The 19,136-nt window shown below is 36.3% G+C and overlaps 1 protein-coding gene across 2 annotated transcripts in view; it reads right to left on the bottom strand.

The window, feature by feature from the left end:
• Positions 1–834: 834 nt before the first annotated feature.
• The window catches only part of SEL1L (SEL1L adaptor subunit of SYVN1 ubiquitin ligase), a 70,154-nt gene continuing 51,852 nt past the window's right edge, over positions 835–19,136 (bottom strand). The window contains exons 15-21 of one of the 2 annotated variants that reach the window (XM_020978971.2): positions 14,280–14,367; positions 13,766–13,914; positions 12,056–12,221; positions 10,186–10,257; positions 7,474–7,646; positions 5,878–6,006; positions 835–5,063 (exon numbers count right to left, since the gene is read on the bottom strand). In XM_020978971.2, coding sequence (XP_020834630.1) covers positions 4,857–5,063; positions 5,878–6,006; positions 7,474–7,646; positions 10,186–10,257; positions 12,056–12,221; positions 13,766–13,914; positions 14,280–14,367 — 984 coding nt within the window. In that variant the 3' untranslated portion in view covers positions 835–4,856. Of the gene's footprint in view, positions 5,064–5,877; positions 6,007–7,473; positions 7,647–10,185; positions 10,261–12,055; positions 12,222–13,765; positions 13,915–14,279; positions 14,368–19,136 lie in introns of both variants that reach the window. The other variant, XM_020978970.2, reaches the window with a different exon arrangement.

Genomic DNA, 19,136 nt, shown 5'->3' with positions numbered 1-19,136 from the left:
CATCAATAAATGAAGCCATTGGACTAGATGACCTTGGAGTTTCCTTCCATCTCTAATGCTATGATCCTATAGTACTTCACTGGGTAATAACCAATTATCAAAACTGAAATGGATCGTACTTTAGCAAAATTCAAGTAAGGATGGTATAACAAATAAATTTGTGTTGCATGAGAATTTAGGGTCACCCATCAAGCAATGCCCGCTGGAATTGAGGCTCCTATTTTGGGTCCTGTCTGCAGTTGGCAAGGGGACCATGGCGACTTATCATCACACCTGGATTATGTGAGCTGCCTCTGTGAGAAGCTGCCACTGCTGCCCACAGCTATACCTTCCCCCGTAGCAACAAGTATACTGGAAATGAGGCTTAAAGATGACTGTCCCTCTCTTCCTCTTCTACCTATGCCATTCTACCTTACTATTGAGTGTTGTACTTGCAATAAACTGGGATGTAATCTAGCATGATCCCATGTGGGGTCTCGACCCACAGTTTAAGAAGTGCTGAAGAAGTCATGAGTGGAAAAAGTTTAAGAAGTCCTGATCTAGACATGTGAATACACACATATACATGTATGTTACTATGTATATACATATGCATGCTGTCCTCTTGGCTGATCCAGGCCCGTAGGACAACTTATTGGATTCAGGATTTTGAAGTTTTTTGTGGGTAGTGAGGGTCAGGAGCCAGAAGTGAATAAAAGAGTCATTGCCTGGAATTTGAATATGTTTTTTTTTTCCAGGATCTTCTGAGATTCTAATGTTTCTTCATAAGATGTAAACAAAAAAAACCAGGAAATTTAAATAAAAGTTATTAAGACTAAGGTACATTAGAGCATATAGGCTAACCAGAGGTGGAATCTTTATTTCACAAGATTCAAGATATAGTACAAAATGAATCTGTACATCTTTCTATTAACAGGATTTTTTTGTTTACACAATTATATTACACTTCACCAACCTTATACTGCATTTTAAAAAATACAAAATAAATTTACAAAAAAGCTTACCATGTTGTTTCTTCACAATGCCAATTGATAATATTTTATGGTCTTTTATAACTTCTGCCTCCCCTATATATAGTTTTATATATATATATAGTGGTTATCTTGATCATACCAAACCTTGTAATTATTTTTGTACGAAATAGAACACATAGTCAATTCGTTTGTCTAAATAGGAAAATAATGGTACAAATAAGATTCCTTATATACACCTAATCTCTCCTTTAAATATACTAAATCTGAATTGTATTAGTGGAAACAGACACATTAGAATATATTTAAATTTTTTTTTACCTTGCTTTTAGCTTTCTTGCAGATCAAAGGAGAAATTTATTGAGCTTCTTTTCATTAATTATTACATATTTAAAGACCATCGAGGGCCTTGGACAATATTGCATTCAGAAAACTTATACTTCCATTTTAATTGGAAAGTCAAGTGTGATGAAAAATTCACATGAAGACAGACTCTTTTAAGTTCCATTTCTTTTGCTACTGTTATTTGCTCTATCCTTAAAGTCATAATAATGTGCAATATACGTTAAACTCATTTTCCAAAATGAACAATACCAGCTGGCATGTGTGTGAGTGTGTGTGTGTGTGTGTGTGTGTGTGTGTGTGTGTGTGTTATATGTTGGAGGAGGAATCCATAGCTCACAGTGCTCTTTTTGGCAGCTAAAGGGGCTGTTTTCTTTAAGTACTTTGTTTTGAAATGTAAATCCAAACCTATATGCAGGTGAGGTTTTTTTTTTGAGAATGTAATTACACATGCTACACACACAAACTGCTGTGGTGTTCATTTTAAGAGTATCAGCATGCAAGTTCCTGAAGTATTGCTGGGTAGAACAAAGACCGCAAGCAAGAAGGAAGGGGGATAAAGAAAAAAAAGTGGGGAGGAGAAAAATCTACAATGAATTATTTTTAGCTTCCTAGAGGCATTAAGAGTTCTTTAATTAAATAAAGCATCAGAGTATCGCTAGGTCTCTGGTGGAAGTTTCAGCAATTTCCCAGTGGTATGAAATCAAACAATTTAGCAGTAAAACAAAAAAGTCACATACTAACCTTTATATGCAGAAAGGTTACAGATCCTCAAAAACATTAATGATTCACAATTTGATTTATATGTTAAGTAATGAATTGTGAGTAAAAGTCATTTGATCTCTCTTCTCTCTGCCACTATATGTTAACCAAAAACAAGACTTAGTACAAAAATTGGGAAGAAAAAGGAAAACCCAATACCACCACAGTAAAATAAAATGGATGATATGATGGATATACTCAAGAATCTGAAACAGTTGGAAAAACTAAATGCACAACAGTAAATATGCTTAAAGTACTACTGTTATTCTCTTTCTCAGAAGAAGATACAATACAAAATGGATCAGGAGAGCACAGGATTACCATGGAGAAATGAAGCCATACTATATCAGTTACCTATAAATTCTATTATTAAAACTCCTGAATCCCTGAGTTAGTTTAATGTCACTGACATTAACTAGCTTCTGCTACTGTCATTTTATTCAAATGGATGCCATTTGATTAGGTTAGTGTTGACTACTGTTTTAGGGAAAAAACTAAAACCAAACTTCCTTATCCCAGAGAAAAAAATGGGGCATAGTCTACTTGCTTCCACAGATTCTTTAAATACAGCAAATGAACTGAATTATATAGACCTGCAGGTACTGACACCAGAGGAAATTAGGAAATGAAGAGACACAGAGAAAGGGACATGGGATATTTTTTATTTTAATCAAGGATCTGGGAAACGGCAATTGGGGAATTGATATAAAATAATTTATTAAATGGTGAATAAGGCTGTGATTTGTCCATCCGGCCTTTATGTAAGTGAATATTCTGCATAACAGAATTGATTTTTACAGAACTACTAGAGAGGAAATGAAGCAAAAATTCTATGGGGAAACAAATTTGAAATTTAAGAGAGATTATGTTTTTTAAAAAGGCGAGTTACTAGAATTTATATTAATCTTAAAGTTTGGGTTTTTAAATAAATTCAATACTGTTTCACTCGACTGAAGTGAGGTCACAACCTGGTCTCACCTTGCATTACACTGCAGCTACCTTTAGGGGGTGTACAGGGAAGAAAGGAGCAGGGAGAATGAAGACGCACACACCACTAACGCTCAAACTGACAAATTTAAGAGTGTGCATAAATTTGGTTAGCATTTAAAATCTGAACTTCACCAAACAACAATTTTAACTTTTGAGGGGAAAAATTCCCTAAATTTCCCATCTTTAATTTAGAAGCAAGTGACCTGGAAGGAAAGCTTGCTGATCAAGTTGGTAACAGACGAGAAGTATAAAAAAAACTTCACCTGAAAGTCTTTATGTTCACTGGAGACTGATAAAATCTATTTCTAAACAAAATGTCAGCCCCAGAAACTAAAGCCATGCCACAATGGAAGCAATTAACTCTTTATATATTACCACAGATATTGGATTATGGGAAAAGAGTGTCAAAGTTAGTTTAAGTAGGCTGAAGTCTGCAGGGGAAGGAAAAAGCCTGCTTAGTAAGCTAAACTATGGAAGTGCTCACAGCTTCTAATAACAAAAATTTAGTGAAGTTTTAATTCACATGCATTCTCTCATCCTAAGAAAACCAGATTGAAACAGGGGATAATATCAAGTGTCCCAATGCTCCCCGTGGGAAGACAGTAAAAATAAGATAGCTAAGCAAATGATTCATCTTTCAATGCAGCTGACAAACCAGCAGAGGAGAGAATCTACCTTTAAAAATTTAAAAGGCTTTGGTTTTCTTCAACTGCTGAGGTTAGCCAAACTTTAGTTCTCTTGTCCATTTGAATTTAATATTGTAATGGTATTCACCATACACTGTTTCCTGGCAAAGATCTTTCACATTTAATGATTCAAGATGTTGATCCAACTATCTTTCTGTGCTTGTGCAAAATGAAATGCAAGTAGAAATAAATTCTTGAAGCAAATGCTCCAACTTTTGTACACCATGCAGAGTGTCTGACATTGTATTCTGATTTCTCACATTTAATCCATCCTCTGGTTTCCGTACCACAGTTCTGTGTACCCAAAATAAACAAATTATACTTGAGTGGATGATGGGTAACGTCATGTAGTAGAGCAAGGAGATGGTTCACTATGTTTACAGATTTCCTTTTCTTTTTAATGTTAATGTTTCATTGATCTTTGGAGGAGAGAAATTATGCAGGACCCAGAGTAATTAATGAGATGCTCATAAAGTGTGACTAACATCAGGAATAAGGAAGCTCTTACCCTTCCTTTTAAAATAATGTAAATATGTAGATATGTACACTTGCAATATGGATCAGTAAAATAATTTATCTCATTTATCACAGTTCTGGAACACTTTGATGACGTAATTTCTTTTTACTTAAAAAGCAAGTTCTGTTTTCAGACTTTCAAACATGTTAGAAGTTGAACTTGCAATTGGGTTTTCCTTTCGTACATTGATCAGTTTCTAGTGTTAGTGCATAAGACCTTAATATAGTTGATATAAGGACTTTTGCATACTAAGAGAATGACCAACAGAACTTAAGAAAGACAGCTGGATACAGTAGACATTACTTTGAGTATCTCACATATGTTTCCAGGAAAAACTAAATGAAAGCCAATGAAAATTATTATTTCATATGGCACTGAAACAAACATTCAACTCAGTGTAGGTAAGAGTTACTTATCCCTGAAAATAAAGGCCTCAGATTCTAAGCAGCTTTAAGAATTAAATGCTCCTTTGTGCCTCTTTTGGGAGGTGACCACTGATCCAAAGTCCTAATCACGATGCAAGTGTTCTCAACAAACAGATCCCGTTCCTTCATGGTTGACGATGGCTAAGGCTCCACAGGGAAGCTGTTATTGAGGGGGCTGCTGTTCTCGTCGAGGCTCCTGTTGAGGGGGTGGAGCCGGCCGTGGCCCTGGAGGCCTCCGGATTGCTTGCTGTTGTCTCTGCCTGTAAGCTATGACTGTTCCCAATAGTAACGCGATGATAATCATGAGATAAATGTCCCACTCTGGTCCCAAAAGTTGGTCCATATCAAAGTAGGAGAAGATTTCCCGTATCTTAATGAAAATACAATATCATGTTACATTCGTAGAATGTTAGAAAGGAAAGTATTTAAAATGGTTAGATGATGTCGATAAACTGGAAATCAATACCACATTATTTTATTAAAATGTTTGGCTTTAGGGAGTACTTTGCTACCTCTTGGTAATGATATATTTATTCCCCTCTGTATGTCAGCTCTCTTTTGGTAATGAAAATTGGGCAGTTACACTGTTTCTCTGGGGGAACTAACAGAGGATTTCAGTTTAGAGAACTGTCTTCGGTGAAATCTTTCTTTAGGGTTTAGCAAAATAAATCCCTTTAAAAATAACATCTCCACTTATACTAAAGAAGACAAAGTGACAGCACGTAATAGTGGATGGAGAATTAGACTTGAAGCCAGGAAGACCAGGGTTCAAGTCCTGCCTCTGAAACAAACTATGTGACCCATAGAACCATTGCTCTAAGCAACTCATTAAGATGATCAGTTGCAGAGAAGATGCCAACTGGAATTGATAGAGGAAATCTCCTCTTCAGAAATTCCCTAAATCAGTGAAATCATAGGAGGTCTAGTCCCTATTCTTACAGGTATCTATTAGACAGAGAACTACCTATGAAGTCTATGATACTTTTAAGTGTGGAAGTTACAAACTTTACCTCTACTTATTCTTACATGTGATCAGAGAACTGAAGAGGAACTATTTTTGGAACTGGGATAGAGAATTTTTTGAAAAAGAGTATTTGGAGGTAACACTTGAAAAAGAAAGGTCATACAAAGCTATGGTATTTGGAAGGTCTCTAGCTTAGACAAAAGAAAAAAAAATCACTTACGCTGGCATCACGTATGTACTGCAAAGAGTAAACAACCGCAAGCTTGCAGAGGGCCAGGAACACTGGAACTTGAGCGTCTGGGCTTGCTTCAGCAGCCATGTCATAGAAGCGCTTGGCGAGATGAATATCCTACAACGCAGCACACGATATATTTAATACTGATTTCAGAAGATAAAAATAAATTGAACCCGTTTAATTTGTAGTTACTGCATAGCCAAGGTAGATGCTTCTAATTTCACAAGAAAATGTTAACTGAAAACTTAAAAGAATTGACCAAATTTCCATGCGTCTGACATGTTTACTTATTTGCTTTAACAACCCCCATAAATATCCCCATAGTTCTCATTTACATAAATTTAAAAAATCAAAACAGTTAACTCTTCATTTTTTAATTACCTTTGTATTGAAAGTTAGGGTAAACTTTGATTTTTTTCCAACACATACATGCACACACTTGCTTCAGAGTACATACATAAATATATACACCCCTGTATATATCAATGCTTGCTCTAGATATTTGATTAGCTCCTTATCTATTCACACATGATCCTAATAAAATCTTTTAGCTACTTTTTGAACAAAAATCACAGGATCATAGGATCACAGGCTTAGAGCTGGAAGGGATCATCTAGCCCAACATGCCCTTTTACAGATGACAAAACCGAAGCCCAGAGAGGCAAAACGCCTTGCCATAGGTGAAAACCGATACTAAGTAGCATGGCTGGGATCTGAAGTGAAGTAGCAGAGGTAACGATGGATTTACACCCAGGAAGATCTGGGCTCATAGCTAGCCTCTGACACCTACTAGCTATGTGACCCATGGCAAGTCACTTAACTTCTTTGTGACTCAGTTTTCTCATTCATAATACAAGACGGGAGCATTCAGTGGGTTTTAAGTTCCCTTCCAGCTCTAAGTCGCTAATCCTATGAACCCAGAATCTTTGATTTTAAATCCTGTAGCACACCAATACTGTCCTTGGGGTTTTCTTGGCAAAGATGCTGGAGTGATTAGCCATTTCCTTCTCCAGTGGATTAAGGCAAAGAGAGGTTAAGTGACTTGCCCAAAGTCATAAAGCTAGTAAGTGTCTGCAGCCAGATTTAAACTCAGGTCTTCCTGACTTCAGGCTCAGCACTCTATCCATTGAGAAACTACCTAGTTTCTTTCTCTCCCTCTCTCTCTGTCTTTCTCTGTCTCTCTCTCTCTCTCTCTCTCTCTCTCTCTCTCTCTCTCTCTTTCTCTCTCTCTCTCTCTCTCTCTCTGTATGTGTAAATATCTACTTATAAAAATATTTATTAAAAAAATTTTTTTTTAAGTCAAACTCTATCATATTTGGTAGCTCTTCCACAGAGGATCTACTGCATTAATTTCTATTTCATCAAGCTGTCAAAGAGTTAGTAAAACTCTTACCTGTTATCTTTAAGTATGTAGGTTTTAAAAAGTAAGGATTTATGGTGTAAGAATTTTTTTGGAGACTTGCAAAAATGTGCAATGAAGCAGTGTTTAGGAATCACTGTTGCAGATAAAATAAATTCAAGATATCACCAAAAGTTACAGATACATTTAACAGGCAAAAATTGGGCTTTAGCTGTGCTCACCTGTTTAATGCCAAGTCCTTTTTCATGCATGTACCCCAGGTTAAACATAGCTTGTGCACTGTGCTGCTGCTCAGATGCTAGTCGATAATGAATAAATGCTGTCTCATAATCAACATCAGTGCCGAAGCCATAGAAATGGTAGTCTCCAAGCTTAATTCTAGCAACAGTGTAGCCTAAGAGGAAACCACACAAAAGCATTAATTTAAAACATTCATTTAAAAATGGTCTATGCTAGTTGTTTCTTTCTCTGTTAATATTAAGCATTTCCACAAAACAGATTATAATTTTAATCCATTGTAATGTAAGCTCCTTAAAGGCAGAGACTGCCTTATTTCCTCTTTCTACACCCACCACCTAGCATACAGTTGGGTACTTAATAAATTTTTACTGAATTAAATTTCTATTTTCAGTATGCAGATTTTACCAGCAAATTTTCAGACAAACTGCAAATTTGGTAAAAATATTAATTAAAAGTGTTACTCCTTTATTCCCCAAAAGGCTAAGATAGGAGGCTAAACAATTGCAAGAACAACCCCTGTAAATCGCTGGAGACGAGCTCTTTTCCTTCCCTGATACTTTTCTGCACTGGCTCAACCACTGTCGCAAGTTTTAAAGCACCATAGGGTGGCTTGGGCTGAGGCTTGGTGGAAAGAGAAAACCAATCCACAGAACTAGGTGTGGGTTAGGGAAGGGCGAGCAGGCTGGAGAGAGGCCAAAATTACATGAGATGATGGCCTAATTCTACTTTATCTTTCATTCATATTCTCTTCTTAAGGAATTTAAAAAAGTAATCATGTGCTATATGGTAAAACCTTAGCCCTGTAGAAGAGTTATGTAAGTTTTAGGCAACTTTTTAAGTGCTGCTAAAAGGTATATTTTAGGGTAATTGCTAATTCCCAACTACTAGATTTTAATAGTAGTGATCATGGGACCCACATTTCCATTTTAATAAAGGAAAATAATAGCAGCTCACATTTACACAGTGCTTTAAGGGTTACAAAGTCTTTCCCAAAACTAGCCTGAGGTAGGAGGTACATTTCCTACTGTGAAGGTGAGGAGACAAACACCTGAGAAAATAAATGACATGCTCATAGTAGTACAGTTACTCAGCAGTGAAACTGAGAATTGAACCCAGGTCTTTCTGACTCCAAATCCAAGGCTCTCTCCATTACATTACGATGCTGTGTTAAAGTTCAATTTGTTACACAGCAACTTCAACATTTATCAAGCATGACTTATGTAGGAGAAACCATGTAATTGTGGAGGAAGAAAAATTAAGACACTTTATGCCTTCCTGGAGCTCATAATGATAGATGTAAGTATATAATAAATGAATGAATTTTTGTTTAATTAAGCACTTACTGTATGCCAAACACTATGCTAAGTTCTGAGGATACAAATGAAAAAGTAAGATAGCCCTTGCTCTCAAGAAGCTTACTTTCTAATGGGGGGATGCAGGGGAACAGAAGGTCCAGAAAGTTACAAGAATTGGGAGTAGTGCCATGGGAACTAGAATGACACACTCCTTCCAGAAAAATGGCAGAATTGGTCTGATCATGGTTTTAGAACTAAAAGGTGGATAGGAAGAGGGTTATGTGTAGAGACAAGGTAGCTGTCAATAAGATGGCTGTGGAGTTGGGAGTGAATGAAGTAAGCCTGACTGGGACTCGTCTAAAGTACCGAGACAAGGGGGAACAGTCATTAATTAGGACAGCAGGGCCTCAGCATGGAAGTTCTAGAGATGAAAAGATTCTAAGGAGGGGTGGGAAGGGAGGGGGAAATAATTACAGACTGGAAAAAATTGTGAAGGCTTTGTGGAAGAGATGGCATTTGAGCTGGGCCTCAAAAGGTCAATCCATTGGTAAGCATTTATTAAGAGCCTACTTTGTGCCCGGTACGGTACGAGCCACTGGGGATGCCCTCCTTTCAAGGAACTTGGGAGATGAGTACTATATGTGAAGGTACACAGAATGAACATTAAGAGAACAGATGTAAATAAATACAAAATAGTTAAATAAAAGGTGGTTTGGGAGGGAGAGCACTAATAGTTGAGGGGATCAGGAGCTGCATCATGAGAAAAGTGAGGGATTCTGTGAGGCAGGGGTGAGACGTGACTGCATTCCACACCTTTGGGATGGCTGGTGGAAAGGTATGGAGATGGGGAGTGCAGTGTAAAAGGAACAGTAAGAAGGACAATTTGGCAAGACTCTGAAGTTTAGGAGTCAGTCAGTCAGAAGACCAGTTAGGAGGCAATTGTAATAATGGTGAGAGATAATTAGGGCTGTGTTAAGATGGTATGTTATAGAGGTACAGAAGTGACAAGATTTGGCAATTAAATGGATATGTGGGGTGAGGGAGAATGAGGAGTCAAGGACAGTGACAAAGTTATAAATCTAGGAGAAAATTTAAATCTAGGAAAAATGATGATGCCTTTGCTAGAAATAGGAATGTTTGGAAAGACAATTAAGTTCTATTTTTAAATATGTTGAATTTGAGATGTCTCAGGGATATCTAGTCTGAAGTGTCCAACAGATGACTGCTGATGTGGGAGATTGATAAAATTCAGGACAGATTGATAAGAGTTTAACAACAGGCAATATCATTCCTACTTTAGTATCAAGGCAAAAAAATGGCATGATTTAAACTTTACATAGGATACAGCAAATATAGCAGGATACTCTGGTGAAATTCACTATTGGAATGACAACTCACCTTGGGAGGCTGCCCTGTTCCAATGCAGCAAAGCTCTGGGATATGTTTCATTCTCACCTACAATGCTGGCTTCTTCTAGAGGAAACAGTGAGATACCAGTAAGACACTACATACCAAGGTACAATTTCTGCCTTGCTTAAGTGACAATGCTGGATGGGAGGTGTTTTTAGCAGTAATCTATTTCAAAAATGTTTCTCCTATACGGGGCTAAAACACTTCATTCCAAATTGCTAATATTATCGAACTGCAGCATCCCCACACCATCATAGCGTTTTGCACAAATGTGGTACTTAATGAATATATGTTGAATTGGCATGAATGCTGGGTTCAGGAAAAGCTATCAAGCAGAGTCACTATATGTAGAGCCTGTTTTTGTCATCACTACATTAAACCTCTATTTTATTTTGTTTTAATAAATTTACTTAGTATTAAAAACATCCAAAAGATTTCCTACCTAAATTTTTCTATTTACATTACTCTGCTACTTGAGCAATTAAAATGCTTAATCACTTGATGTCTAGTTTCAAGTCCGTCTGAATTGTCAAGAAAATATTACATCTTTAAAAAAGGCTCTGGTCAAAGTGACTTCATAACCAAAATCCCATTTTTAGACTACGACTATTCAATTCAATTCAACAAGCACCTAGTAAGCGTCTACAACGTACCAGGGACTGAGGCAACAGGAAAAAAATGCAACAAAAAGGTCCCTGACCTCAAGGAATTTATTCTTCTAGGAGAGAGGATTTAAAATATTGACTACTAAGTCTTAATTATATGCTTAGCTTCACAGCAACGTCATCCTTCTGTGGATGGTATCTGTTTGGATATAGATATTCTACATTCAACAAGTATGGTTAAGGTGATGCTTTGACCACTGAGATGGTAGAGATAACTCCCAATAATGCCTTAGGGAAAAAACCCTCATTCTAATGAAAATGATCAAAATATATTTGGTCCAGGTACAAAGCACTTATAGAACTAGGATATAAGACAGATCAGCATTTAAACCCTTCTCCAGGCCTAGTGATGAAAGGATTCTGCTTATTTTCAAAATATTTTAACTTGTACTTTTGTTAGGTACACAGTTAGTACAAATACGAAGTACGTGGTAAATACAAATACTGCGGTTATTAGATTTGCTGGAGTTAATGAAGTCATATCCTCTATCAACTTTCTGTCCTATATGTAATGTCATAGTGATGCTCTGGATTCACACACGCGTTTCCCATCTTTAAAAGAAGAGCTACTTTTTTACTTTCCCAAAGGTCTGAGCTTTCCCAGGACCCAGATAGCGGCCTGTAGCAAAGGTTCCATGACAGCGGGGGTTGGAGGGAGGACAATGGGAGTAAAGAGAGCTAGAGAGTGTCAAGAACAACTAGCTTGGATACTTAATAGCATCTTCAATATCTACTAGTAGAACTAGATCTACTGACTGGTGACCTTGGCTCTAGTTGTCAATAAGACAATAAGACAGTAAGTCAGTAAGAGAAAATGTTACCATTTGCTTAAATGACAAATGAGATTAGACTGGTTACACTATCTGGTTAGGGAGTCTAGTTCAATGCTGACATACAAAGGCCACAGAAATTGCTTTTAAATAGATACAATACTAAAGCTGAAACAATTAGTTACTAGGTTTGACTCCGTATCAAGAGTCCCCATTTGTTTAATTCTCACTAACTGAACACCACACCTAAAGACGGATCAGATGGAAGTGAGAACTTAGTACTCTTAACAGCTCCAGTTACTACTAATTCCTAAAAATGTAAAAGACAGAGAAAACAACAATGAAGATTTCCTAAGAGAAATAGCTTCTTTGTGACTTCAAACTTTTTAACTATGTGTGAACTGCTATGTTCTAAACCCTTACTCTGATCCAGAATGAAGGCTGCGTTGCTTTGGGCCACTTCATAGCCTTGTTCTGCCAACAGGAGATACTGGACCACAGCAGCATTGGAGTCACCATCTTTATAACTGTTGTAGGCAGACATAAGCCTCTCAGACCAACGGCCTCTTTCACATACATTTTTAAATAACTGAGGAAAGAGAAAAAAAAATAAATGGAAGGGGAGATAAGCTTCTCCAGAAAAAAAGTCTATCAGTAATTTCTGCCACAATACAATATATTTTTAAAGAAACTCTCGAAGTTAAGACTGAGGATATTCTTTGGATATTCTGTTAAATTCATTTAATGTACACAACACATCATATATAACATCTGACCTATACTGGCTATGTGATCATAAGCAAGTCACTTAATCTTGAGATGGGCTAGGAAACTCTCTAAAACTGTAAGTTACAGAGAAGGTGCTGACCTGCATTGGTAAGAGGGAGCTTCCTTCTCTAGAAGTTTCCTATATCAGTGAAATCAAAGGTATAGTCTCTCTCAACTTACTTTTGTAATTCCAAGCATTATGGAAAACCATTTAAAATTGTTTTGAAACCTGAATCTCACAGACCACTAGCTTTGATCACCAGTTTTATATAGTATCTTCCCCTCAAGAAAGATTCTCATGAAACATTTTGTAACTCTGTAACTTTAGTTACAGGAAGTCTTCTTATAAAGACTCCAACAAACCTTTAAAAAAATCTATCAATTTGCTCAGAATTTATCAGTTTTAGATGCACAGCTACTACACATCCTAAATGAAGTCATTTATATGAGCTACAGATGAGACACCAAGAAAGACAGGCATGTGACACAGTGGACAGATATGGGTTTGAAGTCAGGAAGAATTTGTTTCAAGTTCTATTCTGACACACCACTGTATGTGCAATGCTGCAGAAGTCACTTTACCTTTCAACGCCCTAGGCAACTCTCTTAGATTCTAAGTAGCAGAGCAGGTGCTGACCTGCATTGTTAGAGGTAACTTTCTCAACTGGAGCTTCCTGTAACAATGAAATCACAGTTCTGATCCAAAAGAAAGTTGGGGGAAGTTAGGACACAAGGATAGCACTTATGTGGAAATAGATTCTACCTCTGTAGAAATTTGAAGAACTTTCTAACAATCAGAGTTATCTAAACAATGAAAGAGTACTGTTACAGGGTAGTAAGCTCCTTTTCAATAGAGGTAATCAAAGAGAGGTTGGAAGACTATTGTCAGAAATGAATGGAAGAAGTTTATTTATCAGGCAGGAGAAAGGACTAAGATAGCTCTAGGACCCCTTATAAGGCTAAAAAGGAAATATGATGCACAATTCAGAGCACTGTGCCCACAGTCCTTTCTTTGTACTATTCTTACCCTATCCCATGTCATAATCGTGTGCGTACACATCTTTTCCCCCAAGGAGTTGTAAGTGGGACGCTTTGTGTCTATCTTTGCATCTCTAGTACTCAGCCTAATGTTTGGCACACTGTTGCTGACATGAAATATTGAAATGGTCTTAGCAAATGTGTGATTCATATTTTAGTATAAGCACTTTAAAACACTAACCCTTTAAAGTCCCATGCTTATCAAGTTCATTCACGGTCCCTTTCTACTCTAGAGGTCATGTCTACAAAAAAGGTGTGTGTGTGGGGCAAATTCCCTTCTCTACAAGTCATGTTTACATATACAAAATGGTGGGAAAGAGAACTCACCTCCACTGCAGTATGGCATGATCTCATTACTCCAGTGCCTGTGGCATGCATCTGGGCCAGATTATAAAAAGCCAAGATATGCCCTCCTTGGGATGCTAAGTTGAAATATTTCAAGGCTTGTTTATAATCTCTCTTGACGCCAATGCCATCTGCAAGAAAAACGGCACCCAATGTCATTAATACTGGCCTAAAATCAGGTCTATTTTAGTAGCAGAGAGCCTGTATGAATTATTAAAATAGGGTAAAAATCTTATTGGAGAAGAGCACTTGTTAAAGTAAGAAGTTAACTCGAGTAACACTCATAGCTTACAAAGGCAAACACAATAAGAATTTAACTAGATTAACACTTATAGCTTATGAAGGCAAATACAAACACAATGTCCCAAAGACTGCATTACATTGCAGTAAATCACTGGAACTGAAGTGATAGTGTAAGTCCTACTGCACAGTCATAGTGCCATCTAGTGGAAAAATCAACAAATTAAATTTATTTCTGTAGTATTACACTACTTACTGTAATACATAGAGCCCAGCTGAAGTTGTCCATCTACCCATCCTTGTTCGGCAGCTTTCTGAAAGTACTTCAATGCCAGATCATAATTCTGTAGAAAGATGCATTAGGTTATTTGACAATTTAAAAGGATGACAAATAATCAGGTCAGTCATTCATGAAGGAAGGGGAAAAAAAAAGTACCTGTCCCACACTCTATAGGAAAAAAGGACTATGTATTTATTACTTTTAGTAAGAGGCAGAAAAGATAACATTATATATTCTTTTTTTCTCCCCTGAGTTAACTGAGTATTAAAAATACCTACCCTCCAAGGGCTAAAAAGTTTTAGCTTAAAATCACACTTCTACATTAATGGTAATAACTCATACACATATATATCATTTTAAGGTTTAGACACTGCTCACATCAGTTGTGTGAGGTAAATAAAGGAAGTTTTGTTATGTTATACCCATTTTATAAATAAAAAAACTGAGCCAATGAAAGGTTACATGACTTGCCCAGGATCACATGGTTCAAAAACGGAATCAAACCCAAATAAAACTCCTGATCCCGAGCCCAGTACTCTATTCACTACACTATCTTGTCTCTTTCTACATTAGATCTTTAAACAGAAATAGTTTAAACTTAACTCTGTTCCTCAATTTCTCCAGTAGTAAAACTGGGACTACTCTTTGCTACTATTTCCTCAAACTATGAAGTTGATAAAATGTTATACAGGGTGTCATTGGAAGAATTAACTGTACACATACACAATTCAACTTTCAAATAAATACCACTGCTAAATATCAATTTTAGTTTTCATAAATTAAATGATCAAGAAGGAATAAGAAATTACTTTTTTTTTCGGTTTTAGTTTATGGAATACTTGAAAGTTAATATGAGAAACCTAGGAACTAGAGGCTTAAATTTCAAACAAAAATTAAAGAGTTTTTGCCATTGGATGCGTGACTTCCAAAAATACTAGTGGAAATTAATATAGGAAAAAATCCTTCTTTTTTTTTTTTTGGCTAGGCAATGGGGTTAAGTGACTTGCCCAGGGTCACACAGCTAGTAAGTGTTATGTGTCTGAGGCCGAATTTGAACACTGGTCCTCCTGAATCCAGGGCCGGTGCTCTATCCACTGCGCCACCTAGCTGCCCTGAAAAAAACCATTTTTAATCAAACTTGATAGAACATTCCATTTATCTTTTGGAGACGAGTTAAAATGAATAAAACTGCTAGTAAATCACTGATACGGAAAAAAGGTCAGGAAGAGAGAATTTAAGAATTACTGTACTCTCTGAAAACCATAATTAAAAAAAGCCTTGACACTATTATAGGAATCATAAAACAAACAAAAAACTGCCTAGATCGATTAGAACCAGAGGGCAAAGTGCAGATAAAAAGAATTCAATGATAACCTCTTGAAAGTCAGTCCAAAATGAAAAGTCCAGGGAATGTCAGCTCAAATCCAGAGCTTCAATATCAAAGCAGAAAATACTGAAAATAACCATAAAAGAGTCTGAATAGCAAGGAGCTGCAATTAGGATCACGTAAGACCTGGAAGTTTTCTTACTATAAAAAAAGAGAAGATCTTGGAATATAATATTTCAAAAGGCAAACAATATGGACTTACAACCAAGAATAAGTTAATCAGCAAAGCTAAGTGTAGTACTATGGAGAAAATAGACCTTTAAAGCAATTAAGGACCTTTAAGCATTTCTAATAAAAAGACCAGAGCTGAAGAGGTACTTTGAAGTATAAAAACAAAAAAGAATCAAGAGAAACGAGAAAGGTAAATTTATTTGAGCAATTAGAAAGGGCTGGATGATGATATAGTGCTAATATTCTAATACACCAGGGGGTTTACTGATAGATTTCAAGAGGTCTGTGAATTGGGAATTGGGGGTAAAATCTTTATTTTCACTAACCACTAACTGAAATGTAGCATTTTCTATAATGATTTAAAAACATTCTAAAGAAGAGAGGGTAAAGGGAATACCTTAATCTAGAAAAGAGGAAGAAGGGGTAGAATTCGCTATTTCTCCTAATTGGAGTATGTGAGGAGAGTATACAAATGTGGGGAAAGGGACAAGGTAATAAGATGAATCTTACTCTTATCTGCAGATTAAATTAAGCAGAACCAGAAGAATAATCTATACATAGATAACAATTAAAAAAACCCAAACAAACAACAAATCAAAACTAAACCAATTCTGAAAGACTTGAGAACCCTGATCAAAGTAATGGCCAATCATGTCTCCATGACGTAGAATTTTACCCATTTACTAAAGAAAGGTGATAGGTTCAAGGTGAAAAAGATGCATACATTTTTGGAAATGGCCACTGTGTGGATTTTATTTGTCTGACTGTGCTTATTTGTTACAAGTTCCCTTTCTTTCCTTTCTATTTTTAAATGAATGGATACCAAAAAAAGGAAGAACCATTTTTTAAAATGTACAGAAGAGAACAGAAGAAAATTCAGAAGCAATCAAAGACATGCAGGACAGTTTTGAAAGTAATATAGAATTTATTATGTAATTTTTAAAAAAGTAAGTAGTATAAGTAGTGGTAATTAAAAGAACCCCAAAATTTTACCTCCTACCATATGAACTGGCAAAGATAACATAAGATTGGGCTTTGATGGGTGCTGTGAAGTGTTCCAACTGTTCAGGATTACAATTTGGAATTATGCAAGGAAAATAACTAAATTGTCTTCAACCTTTGACCCAGCAATTCCACTACTGTGCATATACCTTAAGGAAGTTAAAGACAGATTCAAAGGCTCATCAGATACTCAGTACTCTTTACAGTAGCAAAGAATTGAAAACAAAGTGGGTACCAATAGTTTGTAGAGTGGTTGAAAAAATTAAGGTACATGAAATATATTATTGTGGAGTAAGAAAAGATGAATATTAGGCATTTAGAGAACCATGGGAAGGTTGGTATGAACTAATGTCAGAACCAAGGGAACTATATATATATAAACAACTAGAAAAAGGTAATGAAAGATCACTACAAGGAAGTCAAACTCTAACTCTCTCATAGTAGAAGACTGCCAGGGCAGAATATTATACATAAATATACACATACACACATATAAAGATTGAGACAGAGACAAATATGGTTGCTGTATTGAATGCTATAAATTATTTTATTTAAATTCACTTTTATTTATTTTTATTAAATTATTTAATTTATTTATAAGGGAAGACTTTCAATTTGGGATATGTGTATATGAAATGACTATGATGTAAAAGCAAAAGGCATCAACAAACTTTTTAGAAATTTTAAAAAATGAAGTAAATTCAAAAATCAACTTTAACTTTTTTTTTGAGAATCTTAGCCCAATAATGACCTTTCTTTCTTTCTTTTTTTTTGGCCTGCTATTGTGAAATAGTATTGCCATACTAAGCCAACAATTCACTTTTGAACTTTTCAGTTAACTTGGTTGGCCTGCTCTAGACTAACTGACCAGGCCTCCATTAACGTGCCCTTTGGTTTGCCTGCACAGTATTTCAGAAAGGGCCTTACTATTTGGGGGCCTTGAATACAGCGATTCTGGAGAGCCTCTTACCAGGGATGACTTGACACTAAGGAAAGAAAAAGACAATAAAGAAGAGGGGGAATATTGAAATTATGAAGGAAGAGCTGAAGACTTTCAATCTGTGCTCACAAAATTACTAATGAGGCTATTAATAGGGAACACCACAAAATTACATATACACTCCCAGTTCACTCATCTTTCATCTGAGCTGTCTGTTGCAGTTATTCTTTTCAACACTATGTTCTAACATCCTTATTCAAAAGCTTCCTTCATGACTGAGTAATTGTCATATCAAACTACTAGATGTCCCTGTAGCCAGACACTATTCCTTCTAATACATCTTGCAGTTATTATTTTAATCTTTCTAAAATACCCCTGTTATCATGTCATTCTCCTGACTAAAAACTTTCAATGGCTCCTCACTGCCTACCAAATTAAGTCTAAAATCCTTTGCATGGTATTTAGGTCCTACTGTGGTGTTCTGACTCTATGGGGCCACTGTGGATAAAAGTGGCTGTTTGTCCTCTGTAACCTCACTATTGTTTACATCAGAAAGCCGAAGTCTCATCTTCCCTTCATGCTTCAAATTGCCACCATTTATTGTCTTCTAAGCTACAGAAAATTAGAAGGGCAAAGAGAGTACCCAGTCCAATCCCTTAATTTTATTGATGAGGAACTGAAGTCTTTAGAGGTTATGTCCTAGTTAAAGGTTCCACTTCTATTATGTAGAACCCAAGGTTTCCTGACTTAAAATCCAGTGCTATTTCCACTACACCAGACTGTCCTGGAGCCATTTAGGGAGAATATAATTGGTCATGGGCTAGGAAAGCCTCTTCCATCCCCTTAAACTCCTAGCGAGAAACAAATCTTCCTCACCTGTACGTTACCACTATCCCTTCATCACGTCTACTTTCAGGCCACGCTAACATCTTCACCTTACCTTGGCCGTACAGAAGCTGCTTATTCATTAAGGAGTTTATTAATGTTTCTCTTTGGATTTCTTGTTCACTTTTTTGACCTTAGGCTCTTTTTTAGATCATTGCTGGAACATATCTAGGAAAATGAGATCCCTCTATACCTTTACACAATGCCACTAACTATGTCTATTCAAGTCTTCTGCATCCTGTACTCATGGAATATTTTTAAAAAATTGAAATGAAAGTGTCTTCTAATTTGTATACTCTAAAACATTTAGCATAATGCTTTCATATACAGTAAGCATCTGAAAGATTTGGTTGCTTTATTGACTATTTAGGGAACAACAAACAGACAAGTTAGACTGGAACATAGTTCCCAGAGGAAGATAATGTTGGAGAGGGAAACAGGACCTAGA

The sequence above is a fragment of the Phascolarctos cinereus genome, unplaced genomic scaffold, assembly GCF_003287225.1.
Source record: "Phascolarctos cinereus isolate Bilbo 61053 unplaced genomic scaffold, phaCin_HiC Scaffold_3;HRSCAF=262, whole genome shotgun sequence".
Taxonomy (NCBI): Eukaryota; Metazoa; Chordata; class Mammalia; order Diprotodontia; family Phascolarctidae; genus Phascolarctos; species Phascolarctos cinereus.
The sequence above is the reverse complement of the archived record's forward strand: the minus strand, read 5'-3'. Positions and strand labels throughout refer to the sequence as shown.